Here is a 23095-nt window from a genome sequence, read left to right as displayed (position 1 = left end):
CACTCTCTCTAGGAGGCTTTACCTATGCCATTTACCCCTTTTAGCAGCCCTCACTTATAGCAAACGCTTCAGTGTGGATTGCTCCTCCTCTATGTAACTGCTACCAGCTACCAATACACCGCCTCCTTCTGTGCTGCCTGTCAGGGCTATGAGATGGGAGGAGCCATTTGCAGGGGATAGGAGTAGGTACTTCCCATGCAACGTCAAACTCTCCCGCCCACTTCTTCATCACATGGCTGTGACATCACAACTTCCTCAAAGCCAATGTAGAAAATTGTACCGGTTTAAATGGCAAAGAGGTGCAGAAGTACATAAGGAAGGGGTTGCAAGAGGTAAGCGAGTTGCAGTGTGCAGGGGACTGTATGGGCAATATGAACTCTTCTCTTGGGGGGCAATGCTGTTTTGCAAAGTACAGAGGCTACAGTGTAGGTGCGGGGCTGCTGGAGGAACACAGTGGGATAGTTGCGGGGCTGCTGGAGGAACACAGTGGGATAGTTGCGGGGCTGCTGGAGGAACACAGAGGGATAGGTGCGGGGCTGCTGGAGGAACACAGTGGGATAGGTGCAGGGCTGCTGGAGGAACACAGTGGGATAGGTGCAGGGCTGCTGGAGGAACACAGAGGAATAGGTGCAGGGCTGCTGGAGGAACACAGTGGGATAGGTGCAGGGCTGCTGGAGGAACACAGAGGAATAGGTGCAGGGCTGCTGGAGGAACACAGAGGAATAGGTGCAGGGCTGCTGGAGGAACACAGTGGGATAGGTGCAGGGCTGCTGGAGGAACACAGAGGAATAGGTGCAGGGCTGCTGGAGGAACACAGAGGGATAGGTGCGGGGCTGCTGGAGGAACACAGTGGGATAGGTGCAGGGCTGCTGGAGGAACACAGAGGAATAGGTGCAGGGCTGCTGGAGGAACACAGTGGGATAGGTGCAGGGCTGCTGGAGGAACACAGTGGGATAGGTGCGGGGCTGCTGGAGGAACACAGAGGGATAGTTGCGGGGCTGCTGGAGGAACACAGTGGGATAGTTGCGGGGCTGCTGGAGGAACACAGTGGGATAGGTGCAGGGCTGCTGGAGGAACACAGAGGGATAGGTGCAGGGCTGCTGGAGGAACACAGAGGAATAGGTGCAGGGCTGCTGGAGGAACACAGTGGGATAGGTGCAGGGCTGCTGGAGGAACACAGTGGGATAGGTGCGGGGCTGCTGGAGGAACACAGAGGGATAGTTGCGGGGCTGCTGGAGGAACACAGTGGGATAGTTGCGGGGCTGCTGGAGGAACACAGTGGGATAGGTGCAGGGCTGCTGGAGGAACACAGAGGGATAGGTGCGGGGCTGCTGGAGGAACACAGAGGGATAGTTGCGGGGCTGCTGGAGGAACACAGTGGGATAGTTGCGGGGCTGCTGGAGGAACACAGTGGGATAGTTGCGGGGCTGCTGGAGGAACACAGTGGGATAGGTGCGGGGCTGCTGGAGGAACACAGTGGGATAGGTGCGGGGCTGCTGGAGGAACACAGAGGGATAGTTGCGGGGCTGCTGGAGGAACACAGTGGGATAGTTGCGGGGCTGCTGGAGGAACACAGTGGGATAGGTGCAGGGCTGCTGGAGGAACACAGAGGGATAGGTGCAGGGCTGCTGGAGGAACACAGAGGAATAGGTGCAGGGCTGCTGGAGGAACACAGTGGGATAGGTGCAGGGCTGCTGGAGGAACACAGTGGGATAGGTGCGGGGCTGCTTGAGGAACACAGAGGGATAGTTGCGGGGCTGCTGGAGGAACACAGTGGGATAGGTGCGGGGCTGCTGGAGGAACACAGTGGGATAGGTGCAGGGCTGCTGGAGGAACACAGTGGGATAGGTGCGGGGCTGCTGGAGGAACACAGTGGGATAGGTGCGGGGCTGCTGGAGGAACACAGTGGGATAGGTGCGGGGCTGCTGGAGGAACACAGAGGGATAAGTGCGGGGCTGCTGGAGGAGCACAGAGGGATAGGTGCAGGGCTGCTGTAGGAACACAGTGGGATAGGTGCGGGGCTGCTGGAGGAACACAGTGGGATAGGCGCAGGGCTGCTGGAGGAACACAGTGGGATAGGTGCAGGGCTGCTGGAGGAACACAGTGGGATAGGTGCGGGGCTGCTGGAGGAACACAGTGGGATAGGTGCGGGGCTGCTGGAGGAACACAGAGGGATAGGTGCGGGGCTGCTGGAGGACACCCTTGGATAGGTGCGGGGCTGCTGGAGGAACACAGTGGGATAGGCGCAGGGCTGCTGGAGGAACACAGTAGGATAGGTGCAGGGCTGCTGGAGGAACACAGTAGGATAGGTGCAGGGCTGCTGGAGGACACCCTTGGATAGGTGCAGGGCTGCTGGAGGAACACAGAGGGATAGGCGCAGGTCTGCTGGAGGACACCATGGGATAGGTGGAGGGCTGCTGGAAGAACACAGAGGGATAGGCGCAGGGCTGCTGGAGGACACCATGGGATAGGGATAGGTGCAGGGTGCTGGAGGAACACAGTGGGATAGGTGCAGGGCTGTGGAGAAGCAGAATGATATCTTATTGTTTTTACAACACCATTCTAGTCTGGCCTATATAAAGTAGATTCATTTAAAACATTGTAGAGGTCCATATTTAAGGACCTCCTGTATTGATTGATTGATATGGTTTATATACTATATAGGTGGGACCTACTTTAAACTACTCCATTCCAGATACTGCCATAGCCGGAGAGCAGTTTTGTGGTTGTGGTTGAACTGGAATAGGTTGGCAGTAATGGCGACTGCGATCGTAAAGGAAACTGCAAGGTAAGAAACCATAAAGCACATGTTTTAGAGAATGTATCTTTTTTCAGTGCAAACACAAGACTGGAAAATGAGTGACCATTCAGCACTAATTGTATGCAGGTTTTTGCAAATATGCGTGTGTTTTTTCAGGCATATGTATGTATTTATACAGTATTATAAAGTATACAGCTGCTGTGATGTGTAGTAATGTAATGGAAGTGGATTAGAAACACACTGCTCACTCTTCCTGCTATAATCCTGAAATTCTAGTACTATATATACCCATACACTGTTCTGAATAGTGTATAATACACCACTAGAATTTACATTTTTAGGGACCTCTTATAAAATCTTCTATGAAATAATCAGAGAATATTCTTAATGTGTATCTTTCTTTTTACTACATCAGCGATTAACTCAAAGGCATGGCATGAGATACTCATTTATGTGTTAGTGAAGTTGGTATATAAATAATTATTATTGTAACTGGAAAGGGCATTAAATGCATTTTACTGAAATTGCACAGACTACTGTTTTGTTTTTTTGGAAATTGGAATGATAATGTAGTCTGTAGTATTCTGATTTATTCCACTGAGCTTTGTTTGATTAACCATTCACATTTTCTCTCCTAGCATTAAGCATGCTGTGTCAATAATCAACTCCATGGACATGGGGAAATTTCCCAGACTGCTCTCTCGCATCTTCCAAAAACTTCATCTCAAGGTTTTAATTTTTTTGTATTAACTTTATTATTCTGGTTTCCATACAAAACTCAATTCCTTTTTCTGATCCATAACATTGCTCACAAAGCTTTGGTCTCAGAATTGCTCATTTTGGATTCCAACATGAAATAAAAATGTTGTAGGAGAAGTTATAAATGTATGCCTTCTGGGGTCACTGGGGCCAGAATCAAGCATTAGTGGTTATACCTAGGTATGGCAGCAGTCAGAACAACCCCAAAAATATGCTTATATCCTTGGGGTGATCCACTTTATCCTGCATCTGTTGCAGTTTGCTGCTGCATGCTGTGCCCTTCTAAATGTTGGCTCTTACAACTATGTGTCCTTCGCAAAAGGGGAATGCATCCTTTATGGGTGCATTTATTTGTAACCTGTTTTCAGCAACAGTTGGTAACTTCACTCTCTACTGAGATGAGATTATTTTGGCATCCTATGTTGGGATATAAATGCTGCTTTATTTGATCATTGTGCTATTGTAGCAGTTGATCAACAGTTAGCTTTGGCCAGTGAACCACAGCAAAAGTAGTGACTAATAAAAGAGAAATTCTGAATAGTTGCTATGGGGGGATATAGTAAATGATTTATAGTAAAGTGTTGCTTTTATTTAAATTTTTTAAATTTTTTTTTCTTTATTGCTTTGAAACTTACCATTAAAGCATCTTTATTGCATCAAACCACACACTGCTTAAGTAGTCTCTCTCACTCTTATTATATTCAAAAATTTGGATTTCGCTCCCATCCACAAGGCAAACCCAGGCTACTTCCATGGCTGTTCATTGGAAAAATATTTTCAAACAGTTTTTAGCTGTAGTTACCATGATGGAAAATATATTTTTAATACACAAGAGCCCTGAATACATCCTATATAAATGGTGCTTAGTGATGTCAATTATATCTCATGAGGCCTTCAATCTTACATAAAAAAGCAGTGTTAAAAATCTTAGATGTTACCTAGATATGCAGCCCTGAACCATATTGTTGTTTTGAAAAACCTTGTGACATCTAATACTAATATCCTTATACAAGCGGTGTATATAATTTTGTACATATGATTATATGAACAGGCTGTTTCAACATCCCTTATGCATTTCTCAGCTATTGGGCAAAACAGTGTAGTCTTCCTCCTGACGTTTACCCAGAAAAAGCATGAACAAATTATTTGGTTTCATATTTTAATTTGCAAATTACTTTTATTATAACTTTTACGTGTGGATGCCACTTTCCCTTTAGGATATTTACATATTATTTGATATACACATATATTATACATATAATATTATATATTTACATATTTTAGCAAAACTATAACCTCCCCACTTAAAAATTGGCTATAGATGATGTACAGGGGTCTGTTCTACCAACTCGGGAGCCTTCAGCTTACCATATTCATTGCATCCAACACCAGGGAGAAGGACAGCTAGCTCCAGTACAATAAACCCTATGCACATTACATTTTTTTCTAACCTAATTCTTTTTGGCCTGTAGTGGTTCTTTTAAAGTGTTGCATATTTTTTTTCAGTAGTGTGTTTATAAATTAATGATGGCTAATAATCACTTGTATCTACTTTTATTTGTTTACAGGCTGAACGCAGTTTTAGTGAAGAGGAGGAAGAAAAGCTTCAGGCAGCATTTGCATTGGATAAGCAGGATCTCAACTTAGTCTTAGAGACTATCTCCTTTATTTTGGAACAGGTATTTAAAGCTGCCAGGGGAAATGCCACAATAGAAGTCTGTTCAATGCATTTTCCAGAGATTCCAGCCTGGCAGTTATTGTCTGAATTGGTAATATTTCAGATGCCATCAAATATTAATTGCTAGCTGTAATCTAAAAACTGCTAAATGCATTATTTATGCTTATTAATAAATGATTGTCTGCTGTTTCTGATTGCATTATCTGTATCACAAAACATGTTTTCTCTATCATTTTGCATGTTTTTTGGGAACTTAGTGACCACCTATCTTGAATTCTAGAACTTTTCTGATGGAGAAAACTGTTTATTGCATGTTGTATCTATAGGTCTCCTCCTGCTGTATACAATGTTGGCAAAATCACAGAGTTGCATAGAGAGGTAGGAGATGTTAGAAGTGACAGAGGCATGGATAATATAGCCTGTAGGTCCCATTTATAATGCAACAAACAGGTGCATCTCTTTGTACTCCTAAAATGGCTCACAAAAAGTTGTGCCCCTCTCTGAATGCAGCATTCTCTAAAATGATCGATGATTAGTATAAAGCATGTAATTTGTTGTGGCCTTTTGTGTTTCAGGCTGTATATCATAATTTGAAAGCAACAGTGTTACGGCAGCAGTTGGAGAACATCCATCTTGAGCAGAGTAAAGTTGAAGCTTTTGTTAATGCCTGGGAGATTTCAGGCCAGGACACTGTAGAAAAGTTCAGACAAAGAATCTTGGCTCCCAAAAAGGTAATCTCACATAGCAAATTAAGAATTATAATTATTCATGTTAAAGTTGTAGGGAAATATATTTTCATAATCCTCTTGCTTTTTCTTCAGGATCTCTGCATTTTTCTGTTATCTTTTAGACTTCAAGCACTGTTTTTACAGCTGAATCTGATTCAAGCAGACGTATAAATCAGTTCTACAGTATATAAAAGCTGAAACATTTACAGACATCTTTGTATAAGATTCCACCTTGTCAGGACTCTCTAAGTAGGATAGCAGGAACCTAAATGTATAATCTCAGTGTACACAAAATGATTTTGGCTGGATTGAGGAATGCATGAGCGGATTTATTTGTCAGCAGTATTGCTGCTAATTAAACTTCCCCCACAGACATGATATACAGGTGGCAGTAGCTCCAGGGTTCCCACTCTGTGCTGCCTCAAAACACCTAATAAAAATGCACTTCAAGAATCTGGCTCATATCTATTTTTGATGCCAACGCCAGAAATAACACCTAAGATAATTTCTTTGCAAATTTAATTTCATAACAAATGCAATTAATCTTGTTTATTGCGTGCAATTTAATTAATTGCCCCACACAAACTTCTGGTGGATGCAGTGAAGCTTATGGGAAAAAATGCTGCATTGCTGGTAAAATGCATGGCGAATTGCAGCTAAAATTAGCCTTTGTACATTTTCAATTCAGATTGTGCCAGTTCACCTTTAGATCCTAGGAACAGTACAGTACTGTGGGTTAGAACTGCAGAATAATAATAATAATAATGCATGGTAGTCTGTCATTGAGATTAACAGCCTATTTCATTTAACTTTACAGTCTATGAATACTATGCTGATTTGTTGTTTCTCTTCATACTAAATAATAGTACAGTAAACAGGGTCTTATAAGCTATAAATCAAGGGAGCTCCAAAATCAAATCGGGGTGCATTCAGCAGGGGAAAGTATAAACTCACCAGAATGCAAAATATGAAAATACAGTTAAACTATAGATTTAGGGCATAAAAGCATAGAATATATTTTTTTGTCTTAACCATTGCCATGTTAAATCTTACCTTGGTAAAAATATGAGTTAACCAAATTTCTACATAGCTGAGAGTACAGTAGTTGTTAAATTTCTAATCTATGAAAATCAACTTGATTTTTTTTAACTTGTCTTTTTATAATTTGATGTTTTTTCTGACATTATGATTTGCAAAACTTGAACACCTATCTGTACCTTAACTAAATGTTATATTTAGTAAGGGTATGTGGAATCCAGTATCTGTTTTGGCACATTGGTGAATCCCTGAACTATATGCAAGACAAGTGGTTATGTAATGAAGCAAAGTTTGTTACACGCCTAGTAACCTCTAACAACCAGTTAGCTGGTAGCATTTATTGTGAGTCTTCCCAAAAATAAATGCACAAAAAGGTAATTGGGGATATTAAAGGGGTTGTACACCTTTAGATTAACTTTTGGTGTGATGTAGAGCAGGGATCACCAACCTTTTATACCCGTGAGCCACATTCAAATGGAAAAAGTGTTGGGGAGCAACACAAGCATGGAAAAAGTTCCTGTGGGTGCAAATAAGAGCTTTGATTGGCTATGTGGACTGGCAGCAACATGTTTCTCATGAACCACTGGTTGGGGATCCCTGATGTAGAGAGTGCTATTCTGAGACGGTTTGCAGTTGATATTTATTTTTTATCATTTACGTTAAAATAAATTACATAGTTACATAGTTACATAGGGTTGAAAAAGACCAGTGTCCATCAAGTTCAACCCATCCAAGTAAACCCAGCACACCTAACCCACACCTACCAATCTATACACTCACATACATAAACTATAAATACAACCACTAGTACTAACTGTAGATATTAGTATCACAATAGCCTTGGATATTCTGATTGATCAAGAACTCTTCCAGGCCCCTCTTATAGGCATTAACAGAATCTGCCATTACCACATCACTAGGAAGGGCATTCCACAACCTCACTGCCCTCACTGTGAAAAACCACCTACGCTGCTTCAAATGGAAGCTCCGTTCCTCTAATCTAAAGGGGTGACCTCTGGTGCGTTGATTGTTTTTATGGGAAAAAAGAACATCCCCCAACTGCCTATAATCCCCTCTAATGTACTTGTACAGAGTAATCATGTCCCCTCGCAAGCGCCTCTTTTCCAGAGAAAACAACCTCAACCTCGACAGTCTCACCTCATAGTTTAAATCTTCCATCCCCTTAACCAGTTTAGTTGCACGTCTCTGCACTTTCTCCAGCTCATTAATATCCCACTTAAGGACTGGAGCCCAAAACTGCACCGCATACTCAAGGTGAGGCCTTACCAGGGACCTATAAAGGGGCAAAATTATGTTCTCATCCCTTGAGTCAATGCCCTTTTTTATACAAGACAGCACTTTATTTGCTTTAGTAGCCACAGAATGACACTGCCTGGCATTAGACAACTTGTTATCAACAAAAACCCCTAGATCCTTCTCCATTAAGGAAACCCCCAACACACTGCCATTCAGTAGATAGTTTGCGTTTATATTATTTCTACCAAAGTGCATAACTTTGCACTTATCAACATTGAACCTCATTTTCCAGTTTGCTGCCCAGTTATCTAATTTTGTCAAATCGCTCTGCAAAGCGGCAGCATCCTGCATGGAACTTATAGTTTTGCACAATTTTGTGTCATCAGCAAAAATAGAAACAGTACTGTCTATGCCTACCTCCATTACTTCACTTTTTGTTCAACAGATCTCCAGTTTGGAATTTCAGCAGCTTTCTGGTTGCTAGCAACCAAATTTGCTACCATTGTATTGCTAATTTCCATTTATTATGGCTGAAAATAACAGTTTGTGTTTTTAAACTAAAAGAATAAATTGATTGTACGCTCAACTGGGTCAGGGACGGATGTGAATTGTGAACAGTGCAGGTAAAATGGGCTGATGCCAGATGAATAGCAACTCCTATATATAATATACACTCATTTGCATACATACAACTTTAACTATACTTAGGGGGCCCATTCATTAAAGCACGATGACCACGATTAGAAAAAAATTGTATTTTTTATAAAGTTTAGACCTTTTTGTACTGTTAACGATAATATCGTTAAAAAAGTATGACTTTTTTGTGATACCTTTGTTATTCCATGAAAAAGTCCTACTTTGTGCAATGACAAAGTTTCGTTATTCATTGAAGCTTCGGTATCGTGACTTTCTTTTGGCCAGGTTGGAGCTGCAGAGTGCCATTGAGCCCTATGGGAGACTTTCCTTGGGCCAGGTTGGAGCTGCAGAGTGCCATTGAGTCCTATGGGAGACTTTCCTTGGGCCAGGTTGGAGCTGCAGAGTGGCATTGAGCCCTATGGGAGACTTTCCTTGGGCCAGGTTGGAGCTGCAGAGTGCCATTGAGCCCTATGGGAGACTTTCCTTGGGCCAGGTTGGAGCTGCAGAGTGCCATTGAGCCCTATGGGAGACTTTCCTTGGGCCAGGTTGGAGCTGCAGAGTGCCATTGAGTCCTATGGAAGGTTTCCAAAATCATGCATTGAAGTCAGAAAGTTTTTTGAGCCATTTGTGATCGTTCGGATACGAAAATTTTGTAACTTTCCGATCGTAATCACAATATTTTCGTACGTCCTAGAAACCAATTTTCGTGACATTTTTGAACATCAGAAATTATCGTGGTTGCTCAGAATTTTTTCCAATCGTACTTTTAACAATCCGAAATTTGTGCTTTGATGAATGGGCCCCTTAGAGTTGTATGTAAATGCTCCAGCTATAATTGTTCCAGAATTTGCACATACAGCATTGGTTAATAGGTCCTGGAATGTTTAATTAGGGGGAGACTAGTGATAATTTGTCACATTGTTCAAGGTTTCTAATAGACTTTAAAAACTGTTCAGACATCCACAACTTTTGAGAACTCAAATTTTAAAATATAATTTTATTTAATACTTTATGGTAATGGCATACTTTGCTGCAATAAAAAGAAATTAACACACACACACACACACACACACAGAGACACACACACACACACACACACAGAGACACACACACACAGAGACAGACACACAGAGAGACACACACACACAGAGAGACACACACACACACACAGAGAGACACACACACACACACAGAGAGACACACACACACACACGCACACAGAGACAAACACACACGCACACAGAGACAAACGCACACGCACACAGAGACAAACGCACACGCACACAGAGACAAACGCACACGCACACAGAGACAAACGCACACGCACACAGAGACAAACACACACGCACACAGAGACAAACACACACGCACACAGAGACAAACACACACGCACACAGAGACAAACACACACGCACACAGAGACAAACACACACACACACACACAGAGACACACACACACACACACAGAGACACACACACACACACAGAGACACACACACACACACAGAGACACACACACACACAGAGACACACACACACACACACACACACACAGAGACACACACACACACACACAGAGACACACACACACATATATATATATATCAAATTACTGGTCCTTTAGCTTCCATTTTTGGTTTAAATCATATGTTCTGCGATAATATCTCTACTTCAGCTGTAGCCTCCATTACTTGTCCCAATAAATGACTTATCCAATTCTTGTCTAGTTTTTGAATTTCAAATATCTGACCAAAATAAAAAAAATGTATTTATAGTAGCTGACCTACTCCTATTATTATTCTACTATTTTCTCACCTACAAATCTCATACTTGAATAAAATATAATTTTTTATAGTATAATTCATATTTTATGTAAAATGTATAGCCCTGAAAATACTACTATTGTTCTTCCAAGGCAGTGTTTCATGTTATAGCGAAGAAAACAGGAAGAGTTTTTTATTTTTTGTCTGAAGGTAACAGATTTAATTTGTGTTTTAGGAATAGCAATGACTGTTTGTGTACATTCATTTCCAGAAATCATCTAATATAGACAGCTTTGTCCCTAATTTGAAAATGTAATCTCCATTAACTGAACTGACAAGGATTGAGCTCCTATTATCCCTCTGACTCATTCTTTAAAATTAGCAGTGGATTGAAAGTGTCACTGTAATTGCCACATAAAACGGAGAAAGCCAATATCCATTTGCAGCAACAATTGTGTATAAGGGCACTTTTGTTTAGCCATAAACCTCCAGTATCGAAATCATTAACTGTCATGAAGCATATCTAGAAAACCAGCAGTTTCATTTGAGTTATGATGTCTCGAGAAATTACTTTGTGTACTCTCTAGTAAAAACAAGTAAACTACCTGTCTCTATTAAATAACTGTAGCCTGTGCGAAATGCATTGCTTTAAACGAAGCTCAATGTACAAGTATTTATGTTGCAACTGTATGTATGTATGTTCACATCCATCATCTTTGATTGCAATAATGATTATAAAAGAGGATGCCTTGCAGTTATGCCAGCTTGAGCAAGAATTTCATTATGCAGCAGTGAATTCCCCTACAAAGCTCAGTAAAGCATACCTTATTTCAGCCAGTTGCATTTTATTTTAAGCCTTTTTAACCTTCCCTCATTCTCCTCAGTGTCCGTGTGTTTGGCTTCTCGTATAATTTGTTCTTAGTGTTCAAAATCGCACAAATTTCCAACAACGTTTCTACTCTGATTTTTGTGATTGGAAATATTGTTGCTAATTATATTTATCCTAAAGCTATAAATACAAAAACGTTTTGCATAGTGAAAGAATATATCATTCCTAGTAACTTTCCAGCATGCGTTAATTAAAAAAGTTTGCATTGGTTTTAAAGTTATTAGTAAATGTAATTGCAATTGTCTGGTTGTTTTTATTCTCTGCATTGTTGGTTCCTAAAACACCGTAGCACAAGTCATCTAACCTACTTTTCTTGAATTATGAAAAAAGTCCTATTTAATTTTCAACCAGCACTTAATAGGTTTAACACTGACCAAATGTATTCACAGGAAAATGAGCAAATGACACAGCAGTTCAAAAGGCTCGACACACAATATGCTTGTGTGGCACCAAATTTGGACATGGTCAAAGCCATTTAGAGAAAATGCATAAGAGAAAAATTGCAGGCCAGATAAAATATAGCTGTGTTTATATTTCTACATGTTCTCTAATAAGGTATGATGCAAGCTGATGCCATTCAGTTGTTGAGCAAGGGCCTATACCAGTCTGCTAGTATTATACCTACATAGGAAAAAGGAAAAATAAAAGGGCCCCATATGGGCATAACTATAGAGGTCTATTGTTGGATACAATACAGTACAAATTAGATTTATAAAGACATTTATATGGTAAAAAACTAGAAAAATGCATGCATTAAAAAGAGGGCAATAAATATGGTTGCCACCATAATAAATCATTACCAGCACATACTGTAATACATTCAATCAACATGTATAAACACATCTGTATCTAATTGTTAATATGTCACATGTGCACATGGAACAAGTCGGAAGAATATATTAAAAATTTATAGTATCCCAATGAGCTAATGGCAATCCACCATCGTGGGAATCCCCATAGGATGCAGAAGAGCCAATACAATGATGTTAAGAAAGAAGGAAAGGTATAATCAATGCACATTCACTAAATGGTTTCACACCTAGGCTCTTTTAGAGGCCCATTTATTAACATGTGGATTTTCATGGTTCTATAGCTTTCTGAAACCCTGACTAAACTCATTTCCAATAAATGTTAGCCATTTATCAGATCTGAATTTGAAAAACCACAAACGAAAAAAAAAATTTGTGGAAAAAAACATTAAAACCATATTTTTTTCGATTTGACCCATACCATACAAAAGCCAGCATAAAAAAAACCCCTGGAAACCTCTAAAAAAATGAAGCAAAGAAAGATCTTCTAGTTGTAAAAGGGACATCTGCTATTGACATCTACATGATCTTGAGAGGTTTTAGATGTATTTGTTCAGTCAGATTTTTCACGATTGTTCCCCTTAATGTTGACTGTGGAGTCTTCTTTTTCATAAAAACTGCACCTCTCCGGTGTACTTCCTTAGGAGCCCTGTACCACTGATTTTTTTCCCCATATCTTCCTTCTGCTCTTCAGCACTGTCCTGGCCATAGTATTTTTAGCGAACAGGAACACTGGCCCAGTGCTCACTGAGGAATACCTAATGTTTTGGCACCTCCCCAGTTACAGGTATCATTCCTTTCCTTTTACTTTTAAATAGTCTCTATAGCCAATATCCAGTCTAGAAGTGCAACAATTGAGTAAATGTGCATAGTGAACACACAATTTTTGCTTCAATTTATGTGTATTGCAATTTTTTTGTTTTTTATACAGTGCCGCATTAATGATTTTTGTATGAATTAATATCTCTTGGTCATAGTGACTATATACTGTATGTGTGAAGGAGTTATATATTTAATATAACTGTAGAATTTGGCTCATTGATTGTACACACAGGATTATTGTCAATGCTTTATCCTCTAATTTAACTAAAGTTATGATGCCATAGAATTGTGTTATGGGCCTACATTCACAAACACCCATGTTTCAGAGTCATTAGAGAGAAAATATTGTTTTGGTAGAGCTGGAATTGTAAATTGAGCAAATGCAGACGCACAAATTCAAGAGCCAACCTTATTTGTTGTGTTCGATATTCGCCAAATGATGCTACTTGTGTATTAATGATAACCTGAAGATGTCTCAGTCTGGCGAGGCTGGTGAGAATGCTCACAAATAAATAGCAAAATTCAAGAATGGTGATAATGAAAAATATTACACTTTAAACAATGTGTTTACAAACGTATCAGGGGTGGGGTGGTGGGAATTTGGAATGAAATGTTCCACATTTCATGCATATGACATCCAAATTGGCATGCATGCAATACAAGATCATTAAAACAAAGGCTTTGTGAACATTTATTAAAGTGCTAATTAGCTTTTGTAGGACTCATCACAGCAACAAAGGCATTTCTATCACTCTACAAAAATGAAAAATAACATGTCAAAATGATGATCAAAGTCATCACATTATGAAGCAGTAAAAAAAATTATAAAACTTGATGTTTTGGAAAAATATATATAATTTTTTAGTCAGACAGGAACTGTAATGTAAGACACATCAAAAACTAGCATGCTTTTCTGAGTGTAGGACTGGCCAGACCAGGGATGACTTTGATGTAATTGGCCTGCTTGACGTATATTGCAATATATGGATAAACAATACCTGTTTTGCTTAAAGGGGAGAGCTTGTTTTATTTATATATATATATATATATATATATATATATATATATATATATATATATATATATATATATATATAATATGTATGTATGTATAATAGAAAGAGTGCTGCACACACAGGGGCTTGATACAAAAGAAAAAATGTTTTTATTGAAAATTTTTTTTTTGTAATTTGTGTGTGCTGCACTCTTTCTATTATATTTTTGTTTTTGACCTGCACCAAGGGCATTTGGACTTGTATAGGGTGTGATCCTCTCTGTTTACTATGGAGGCACATTCATTAAAGTATGACAGGTCTGAATTTTCGCACAATTAACAGGTCTTACTAAAAGTAATTTTATTATAAAGAAAAACCTTCAACATTTTAGGGAAAACAGAGTACAGTGCACAAACACATCCCAAACTAACATCTCCCATGAAAATGTTGCCAAGATAGTTCACAAGTTGGCATAGCAACACCTGCAAACAATAAAAAAAGAATATGTGTAGTACTACATGTGTGAATCTCATAGAAACATAAGTCAAAAGATCAGTTTTAGGTTAAAAACACAATATATTGTAATCATACCTGGTATGCATAGTAAACATAAAATTGCAAAAACTATGAACCAAATAAGAATATGCATGGAACGAATTAAAGATTAGAGACATTATGGACCGGGTCCAGGGTATAGGAAGTCGGTACTAACTCTAGATGCAACAGGAGAATTAGTACCAAACTGTTCAATCATCAGACCTGCTGTGGCACTTGGTAGAGAGTAGGGATGCACCTAACCACCGAATCCATGTTAAGGGATTCAGCCGAATACCGAACCGCATCCGAATATGTATTACACAGCTTTACGACCTCTATTAAAGGTCTAGATGAATATTTTTCTTTTTACCATGATTTAAAAAAGATTTTCTTACAGAAGCCAATATTTATTTTCTATTTAGCAATTTGTATTTGAGAATTCTTGAGTTGCTTTTCCATAAAATAATATGACAGCCTTGTCCATGCAAGAAACTTTTTCTTGTTCATTTATACACTCAAGAATATTAAACAGCAAATTAGAAATGCACAAAAATGAAATAAAGTGAAAAAATGCCACAATGTTTCTCACACACAATATTAAATTCGATAAAGATGTTGTAAGCTACAATGTTTTGGGGCCTTTTATTTACCTATATGTGGAACAGCTAGGTCAATGACACGTGATGTTTAGCTTTTTTAAGATAAGCGAATTTTCCACCAAAGCTAAACGGGACTAATTTGTTCATCACATATTACATGTTAAAGGAGAATGCAAGTCAAAATTTAAAAAGCATACTGCCCAATAGTCCTCCTATTGTTTAGTAAAAGCGCCACACTTTTGGCTCACCTAATCATATATTTACTCAGTCACACTTACTTCACATTTTCTAGAACAGGCAGCCATCTCTAAAAAGGTATTCTCCCTTCCTTTCCCTCCTTGCTTCATACTGCCCATGTGTTTCATTCCCTCCCCCCCTCCCCTCTGCCAGATCCGCTTCTGATTGGCTGGTGGGCATGTGTAGCTCAGAACAGGAGACAGGATCAAGTTACACACATGCTCAGAGAATAGGAAGGCTGCCGCTGGCACCTACAGGAAGGGGAGAGAGATTTCAGTGATGTCACTGTCTTCACACTGCTGTAGGCTGCCAGCACCATATCTCAGAGAAGCAAGCAGGGATTTGGGAATTTAGATATGCAGTAAGTACTTAAAAGAATGCCTTTAGACTTACTTTTAATTTATATTAACCTTTCATTGTCCTTTAAGGCAAAAAAAATATTAGGCATTTTATACAGATCCCAGCAATTTGTATTTTTTGGACAGAATTCCTATGGGATATAGCTGTATATGGTATTAATGCAGTTTTTCTTTTTCCCTCTTTCATTTTTAAGACAAAAGGCCTGGAAATATTTTTTAATTGTATATGATGTCAAACATTAATGAGAATAATATAAGATTTTTAGATTCAATAAAAGAATTTATTATAAGTATAATCACACAAAATTGATATGAGAGATGAGTTGTATTATGTTTAAATTGATAGTTTCATAGTTTATTATGCACATTAGTTAGTAAATTAATGATTTTGTTAATCATTGTAAAAATCACATTGGGAAATAGCATTGACACATCCCTTGATGTTTTTTCATGTAGATGACTTAGATAGAAGAATTAAAATGTTAAATGCATGATAGAATTCGAGTTTGTGTTTCTTGGTTTGTGAAAAAAACAGGATTATACACATGAAAAATCTTCAAAACCTAAAATAGTCATGCTTTATCCAAGAAAAAACCCATAAAGCACATTGAGGCCAATTAATTAGTGCCCAATATTTTTTACTACATGATACTGATGGTTACCCCTCTATAAAATAATATATAGAGAGGTTATGATTTAACAATTTATTTTTTATGCTGGATTAGTTTCTTTTTGCACAGAATAGAATAGTCCAAATAATTTTATATGGGCAAAAGGCATTGGGAAGCAAAGACAAGTAATAGTGCTCTGCACCAGGAAGTACCAGTCTTTAATAAGAAACTCCATTATGTATTTTACTAGCAACGATTTCCTAGAAATCTTTGTCTGCAGCATGGAGTACAAATTAAAACAAAAAAAAAAAACTTAAGTTTAAAATGCTATTTTTTTTAGTCACATTTGGTGACTTTTTTTTTAGCTCCAATGCCCAGAGCAATATCATATTAAACATAATCCCTGAAACGATACCAGAGATTATATCTCCGAAAGATAAGAAAATTTGCTAAAGCAGAAATTGCATTTACTGCTTACGTCAAATGCTTTTTAGACTCTAAAAATATCTGCCCAAGCTATTACACTGTACTTGATTATGTGTCTAAGTGTAATGGATGAAATAATATCTGGCACGCTGTAACTAATTTCTCATCCTAGATTGAAGGATGGTCCAAAGAATTATCAAACTGAAAAGTGTCTAAGCTAAACATACATTGTGTCTTAAGGTTATACATTTTAAGGGTTGTGACTTTTTAGTGAAATCGGCCTTGGAGTTGAGCTGCATCAGTGAGAAGGTATGATGATACCAAATGAAGAGAGGGGAGATGTATGTATATCTTGAGCTTCCTATGTACACACCACTGAGATAGGATGAAATGTTAAAATGGGCATGGCTCCAAATAGTTAAAGGAGAAGGAAAGGCTAAGTCACTTGGGGGTGCCAAAATGTTAGGCAACCCCAAGTGATTTTAATCGCTTACCTTTTACCCCAGGCTCCGTTAGGAGAAAACAGCACCAGCCCGGGGTACCTGCAGTGAGAGCTTCCTTCTTCCTTCTGTCAGTAAAATCCCTGGGCCAGCGCATGTGCAGTAGAGTGAAAAAGCCGACTTTTTTTGTGTAAGTCCAGCTTTTCACACTACTGCGCATGTGCAAGCGCACAAAGAAGGGAGAGGAGACGCACGCAGGTACCCCGGGCTGGTGCGGTTTTCTCCAAACAGGGGCACCAGCCTGGGGTAAAAGGTAAGCAATTAAAATCAGTTGGCACCCCCAAGTGACTTAGCCTTTCCTTCTCCTTTAAGTGTAAATGGATTTGTTGCAAACTCATCTCAGGGCAGGAAGCTATACCAATGTTGTTGCTTTAGTGTATCATCATAAACCCTGTCATCCAGTTGGTTTGTGGGTTATGTTCATATAAGACTCTTAAAAATGACAGTATGTCTTAAAATCAGACCATATGTAATTCTAAGCAACTTTCCAATATATGTTATTAATACTCAAATTGGCTTTTAAACGTTAACATTTAGAAATGTTTCTGATTTAAAGTTTGTTTTTAGTTTTACCTGAGAATATTCTTTACTAATCCTAAAATGAAAATGTCACTGTCAAACCCCAACGATCATTTCCAGTTGGCTGCCCCATAATGCAGAGCTGTGTAAACCATTAGAAAACAACATCCATGTGATTCATTTTGTCACAAATGAAAACCTCGTACTGCTTGCTTGATCAGTAATTTATTAAATGCATTTTGCAGGCAGTTTTGGATTTCATCTAAAAGACCTGCACATTCACTCTGAGGCATGGGAAGAATATGATCCTGTTAAAAGTTGGCAAACCCTCTCTGACACTTTATTCATGTGCAGAACTGTTGTTCTTTGCTAAGCTACACATGAAAATTAGTAGCTACTACACTATACAGTATTTTTCCTTTTTGTTTTCTTTTTTCTGCCTCCCCTATTCATCAACCACTGGTTTATCTTTGATTACATTGATGTGAGGTTTCTGGAGAACTTCTTCAACCGACTTGGGAGAAAAAGAATGTTTTGCAGGGTCAACAGATGGATCAGCCTGATTTGTCTCCGCATGAGAGTGGCCAAATCTACCTGTATATGGGCCACCTTTAATTCCCTTTTAACCCTGTCTTAAATAGGTGTTTTAAAAGGTAAATGCTACCTCTAACAGTCATTTTTTAAAGGAGAAGGAAAGGCAAAATCACTTGGGGGTGCCAAAATGTTTGTTATTCGCGCGCAGTGAATAACAAAGGAGAAAGCGATCGCTGCTACCCCGGGCTGGTGCTGTTTTCTGCGAACAGGGGCACCAGCCCGGGGTAAAAGGTAGGTGGTTAAAGTCACTTGGGGGTGCCTAACATTTTTGCACCCCCAAGTGACTTTTAATTTATTTCTCCTTTAATGACTGAGGTTTGCAAACCCCAATGATATGAAGAGTAGTAAACAAGATACAACCTGTATTTGGTTATCCCTCCAAAATCAAAACAAACTGCATTTTGCATTGCGTTAAAGAAATTTGAGTATATTGAAAGGTAACCATTGTTTTTATTTCCCTTGAAAGATTTTGATTAATGTTTAAAGGAGCCACACCTGTTAAATGCATGATCCATTTTTCCAGTGACTAACCGTTTAACAATAGATTGCTTGTTGAGAGGATGCTATTGAAAGACCGTGTTAAATTGAATAGCAATGATTACATTGTTCTTTGTTGAAGTCGTAATTAAAGAAGCCTGATGTAACAAAGATGACTTCCAGGCCATTGGCAATCAGTTGTTGAACTCATGCCATCACCCCAAGCTGTTTGTCATTGCATGCACAAGATCTCCAATTAAAAACTCCTCAGCAATTAGTGGAATAGTTATATCGTATATCAAAGGAGCTGAAGACAGAGTCAATGAGCTTTTGCAACTATTAGTTAAAGTAGTATCTTATACTTGTAAGGGATATCTACTTATTACCTGTCTCCTGTGGACATGGATGGAATATTAACCAGTGCAGCGAATTTAGCCAGCGTGTAGATCAAAGAACAGTTGCTTCTGCACTAGGCAGAAGAGTGAAAAATTGGCTTGGTGATGAGGACAGAGGAAAAGGTTATCATTACCATTAGTTTTCCGATGGCAGCCAAGAAGTCACATCTGTAACCATAATTGTGATTGTTTCAATTACAGTTTTAAAACTTGGCAAATGTTTCAAAGATGCTCCAAGTTTTTCAATGGAAAGTTTGTAGAGGTTTTAGGCTGACAGTAATTCAGAAGCCAAGTTTGACCCTCTGTAATGTTTACCAGATGTTTGTATGCCTAGGAAAATATTTTTATTCACATGCATAGAATGTGTGTGATTTTCTGCACCCCCTTGTCTCTTTTTAAGTGTTATCCATAGTGAAAAAAAGGCTGTCTGCTTGGCTCTGCCACATGAAGGAGGTTAAAGGTTGGCATAAAAATTCATTCTTATTTAGAAGGTCTTTCCATCTATCAGCATAATAATGCATTTTTGCTAAGAGACAGCGATATGTCTTCTAAACTCGCAAATCATGAAGGTGTCTATCAAGATTCAGCTGTAACCTGCAGGTCAGTCTGACAGTAAATGTGGAAATACAGTGACTGGGACAAAAAAAACCCTTTTTTTGCAATGAGTACAGACTTTTTCAAAGTATGTATAAGGAAGGCAAAACATTGCCTGTATAGAACACTTCTCCTTGAAAATGCCCCAGTCCCAAACTGATCCTCAGTGCTGGTAGTGAAGGTATATGCTGTGGGTTATGGGGGCTGTTTGTTTATAGATAGCGCATGAAGATGTGTTTGTAAAACACAAACAGCCTATATAGTTAACTGAACATAGAACGCAAAATAAACAGCTTTTCTTGGCTTAAAGGAGAACTAAACCTTAAAAATGAATGGCTAGAAATGCCATATTTTATATTATAATCTGACTGCATTAGCTTAAAGTTTCAGCATCTCTATAGTAGTAATGATATAGGTTGTTACACTTGTCATAGGAGCTCCCCATCTTGGATTCTGTCCCGCCCCCCCGGAACTGTCCGGGACAGCTCACATGCTCATTGGGCTCTGGGCAGCTGTTGAGGAGCTGAGCTTAGGGGTCATTGCAAATTATCAAACAGAAAATGAGTGTTGTCTGTCATATAAGCTGATGCTACAGGGCTAATTATTCAATTCTGATGCTAATGCCCTGGTTTTAGATCTGTCATGTAATGTGAATCTGAATGAATTACTATTACTAATCAGCTTTTTACTGAACTACTGAGGCATCTTTGGAGGCACAAATCATCCCTGCTAAAGGGTTGTGGTCACCTTGGGCAGAAACCCAAAACAATGTACAACATTTCTGCCCTACTTCTTTAGTTAGGCTTTAGTTCTCCTTTAACAGCAGATAGGATCCATATTTGGAGCACTGTTTAATGTGGTAGTATAGACAATACTATAGACTCTGACTTTTATTGGTCTGGGGTCTATGTAGTCAAATAAAAAGCCTCTATTGCAGAGGAAATTCTTAGTTTACCACAAATATTATGAATTGTTGAATGTATAAAACATTTATCACTTCACTGTACAGATATTTATGCACCCTGTCAGGGTACTGGTGTTTTCACACACTTATAAATAAAACCTGTAATAATATAATGAACAAACACTGTGGCAGGAGAGATATATCTTAAGCAAGGGTTGTTAGAAAATGTGAAGGCAATGGACTAGTTACTGGTGCAGTAAATGGATTTAAGTGTTTCTTTTGGCAGCAAGATACCAGGACTACAAATAGAAGTGTAGTTTTACCTGCTTCTGTAGCAATAGACTAGAGCTTGACTGCCTCCCTTCAGTGTTTAAGGGATATGTAGTGTTTGTTAAAAACCGATATCGATTTGGCAGGTTTAAAAATCCCATTGCTGAATTGATGCATAAGGCAGTCTCTGTAGGCCCCTGTGGATGCTCCAATCTTTGGCCCCAGGGTCAACAAATGTAATGGAAATGCTTGAAGCACGGAGATGCAGGGGTGAAAAAAGAGAAGAAAGAAAAAGCAAAAATATAGTGTAGCAGATTTGACTTACTATCTGATTATATATTCTGGTCTGGATTTGTGGCGAGAGCACAAAGGCCTGGGCCTAGAGCGGCACAATTTTAGGGGTGTAAAAATGTAAGTGCGTCCTGTCCTGTGCTCCGTATTTGAGCTAAATGGACGAGCATGCGTGTGGCATTGTATATATTTTATTTTACGGGAACTAAAGCAGTTGTTGAAGTATATCACTACCTGGACAGATTGTAGAGTGTGATGGTATAAATGACTTAAATATATGGTCACAAGTAAATCAAATCTACTACACCAGTGCTGTCCAACTTCTGTTGTACCGAGGGCCGGAGTTTTTCCGAACTACGTGGTGGAGGGCCGATAATGGAAGCCAGTTTTGACCACTCCCCTTTTTGAAACCGCACCCACTTGAAACCACACCCATGTTATCACATGACCATACCCATATTAATGGTTGTAGTACAGCAAAAACCTTCCATACTCTGCCTGCCCTACCCTGCCTGTGTGTGCCATACTCTGCCTTCCCTGCCCTGCCTGTGTGTGCCAAACTCTGCCTTCCCTACCCTGCCTGTGTGTGCCAAACTCTGCCTTCCCTACCCTGCCTGTGTGTGCCAAACTCTGTCTTCCCTACCCTGCCTGTGTGTGCCAAAATCTGCCTTCCCTACCCTGCCTGTGTGTGCCATACTCTGCCTTCCCTACCCTGCCTGAGTGTGCCATACTTTCACTGTGTTTGCCATTCTTGGCTGGTTTGTGCCATACTTGGACTGTGTGTGCCATACTCTGCCTGTGTGTGCCATACTCTGCCTTCCCTACCCTGCCTGTGTGTGCCATACAGGCAGCCTACAGTGACACAATGCTGGCACTGCTCCTACTGTCTGCACAATAACTATATATTAAAAAACTTTTTAATTGCAGTACCACTTCAGTATATGTCCTTTTTGTAGTGTGCAGGGATTATTTGTGGGTTTCTACTGCTCTTGAGGTGTGAACAGGGGAACAATATAGGTGATTACAGCCTGAGCCTGAGGTGTGAACACTGCAGGGGGTGAACAATGCATAGATTAAAAGGTGTGAACAGTACAGGGGATTAAATATTTAAACAATACAGCCTGATTACAGCCTGAATCTGAGGTGAGAACCATGCAGGGGGGGGCAGTTAATCTCAGTACTGATACCATTTAAAGCTTACACAAGACTAAGCCATCAAAGCAGCCAGACAGGTGGGGGGCCACACAGAGGGGGCCGCCAGTTGGACAGCACTGTACTACACTATATTTTTCCTTTTTCTTTTCTTTTTTTTCTGCCCCCCCTCCATCTCCATGCTTCAACCGCTGGTTTATCTTTGATTATCTTTCTGGAGGAGAACTTCTTTAACCAGCTTGGGAGAAAAAGAATCTTTTGCAGGGTCAACAGACGGATCAGCCTTATTTGTCTCAGCATGAGAGTGGCCAAATCTGCCTGCATATGGTCACCTTTAATTCTCTTTTAACCCTTTACCTACCATGCATTGCAGAGTCTACAGCATTTGCAGCAAAATACTTAAGTGCCAAGTGGAGTAAATTCTAAGTTTTCATATTCTATTTTATAAAATATGAATTGTACATTGCTAGCCAACTGAAGTTAAACATGCTCCAT

At 39.5% G+C, this 23095-nt stretch overlaps 1 protein-coding gene across 2 annotated transcripts in view; it reads left to right on the top strand.

Annotated features, from left to right (window-relative positions):
- The first annotated feature begins 203 nt into the window (after window positions 1-203).
- commd10 (COMM domain containing 10) overlaps window positions 204-23095 on the top strand; it is a 168110-nt gene continuing 145218 nt past the window's right edge. The window contains exons 1-5 of one of the 2 annotated variants that reach the window (XM_031901187.1): window positions 204-332; window positions 2665-2788; window positions 3400-3490; window positions 5089-5199; window positions 5774-5929. In XM_031901187.1, coding sequence (XP_031757047.1) covers window positions 233-332; window positions 2665-2788; window positions 3400-3490; window positions 5089-5199; window positions 5774-5929 — 582 coding nt within the window. In that variant the 5' untranslated portion in view covers window positions 204-232. 2 annotated transcript variants of the gene reach the window in all.

This window comes from Xenopus tropicalis, chromosome 1, assembly GCF_000004195.4.
Source record: "Xenopus tropicalis strain Nigerian chromosome 1, UCB_Xtro_10.0, whole genome shotgun sequence".
Lineage (NCBI taxonomy): Eukaryota > Metazoa > Chordata > Amphibia > Anura > Pipidae > Xenopus > Xenopus tropicalis.
Note: the sequence above shows the minus strand (reverse complement) of the source record. Positions and strands in the feature narration are given on the sequence as shown.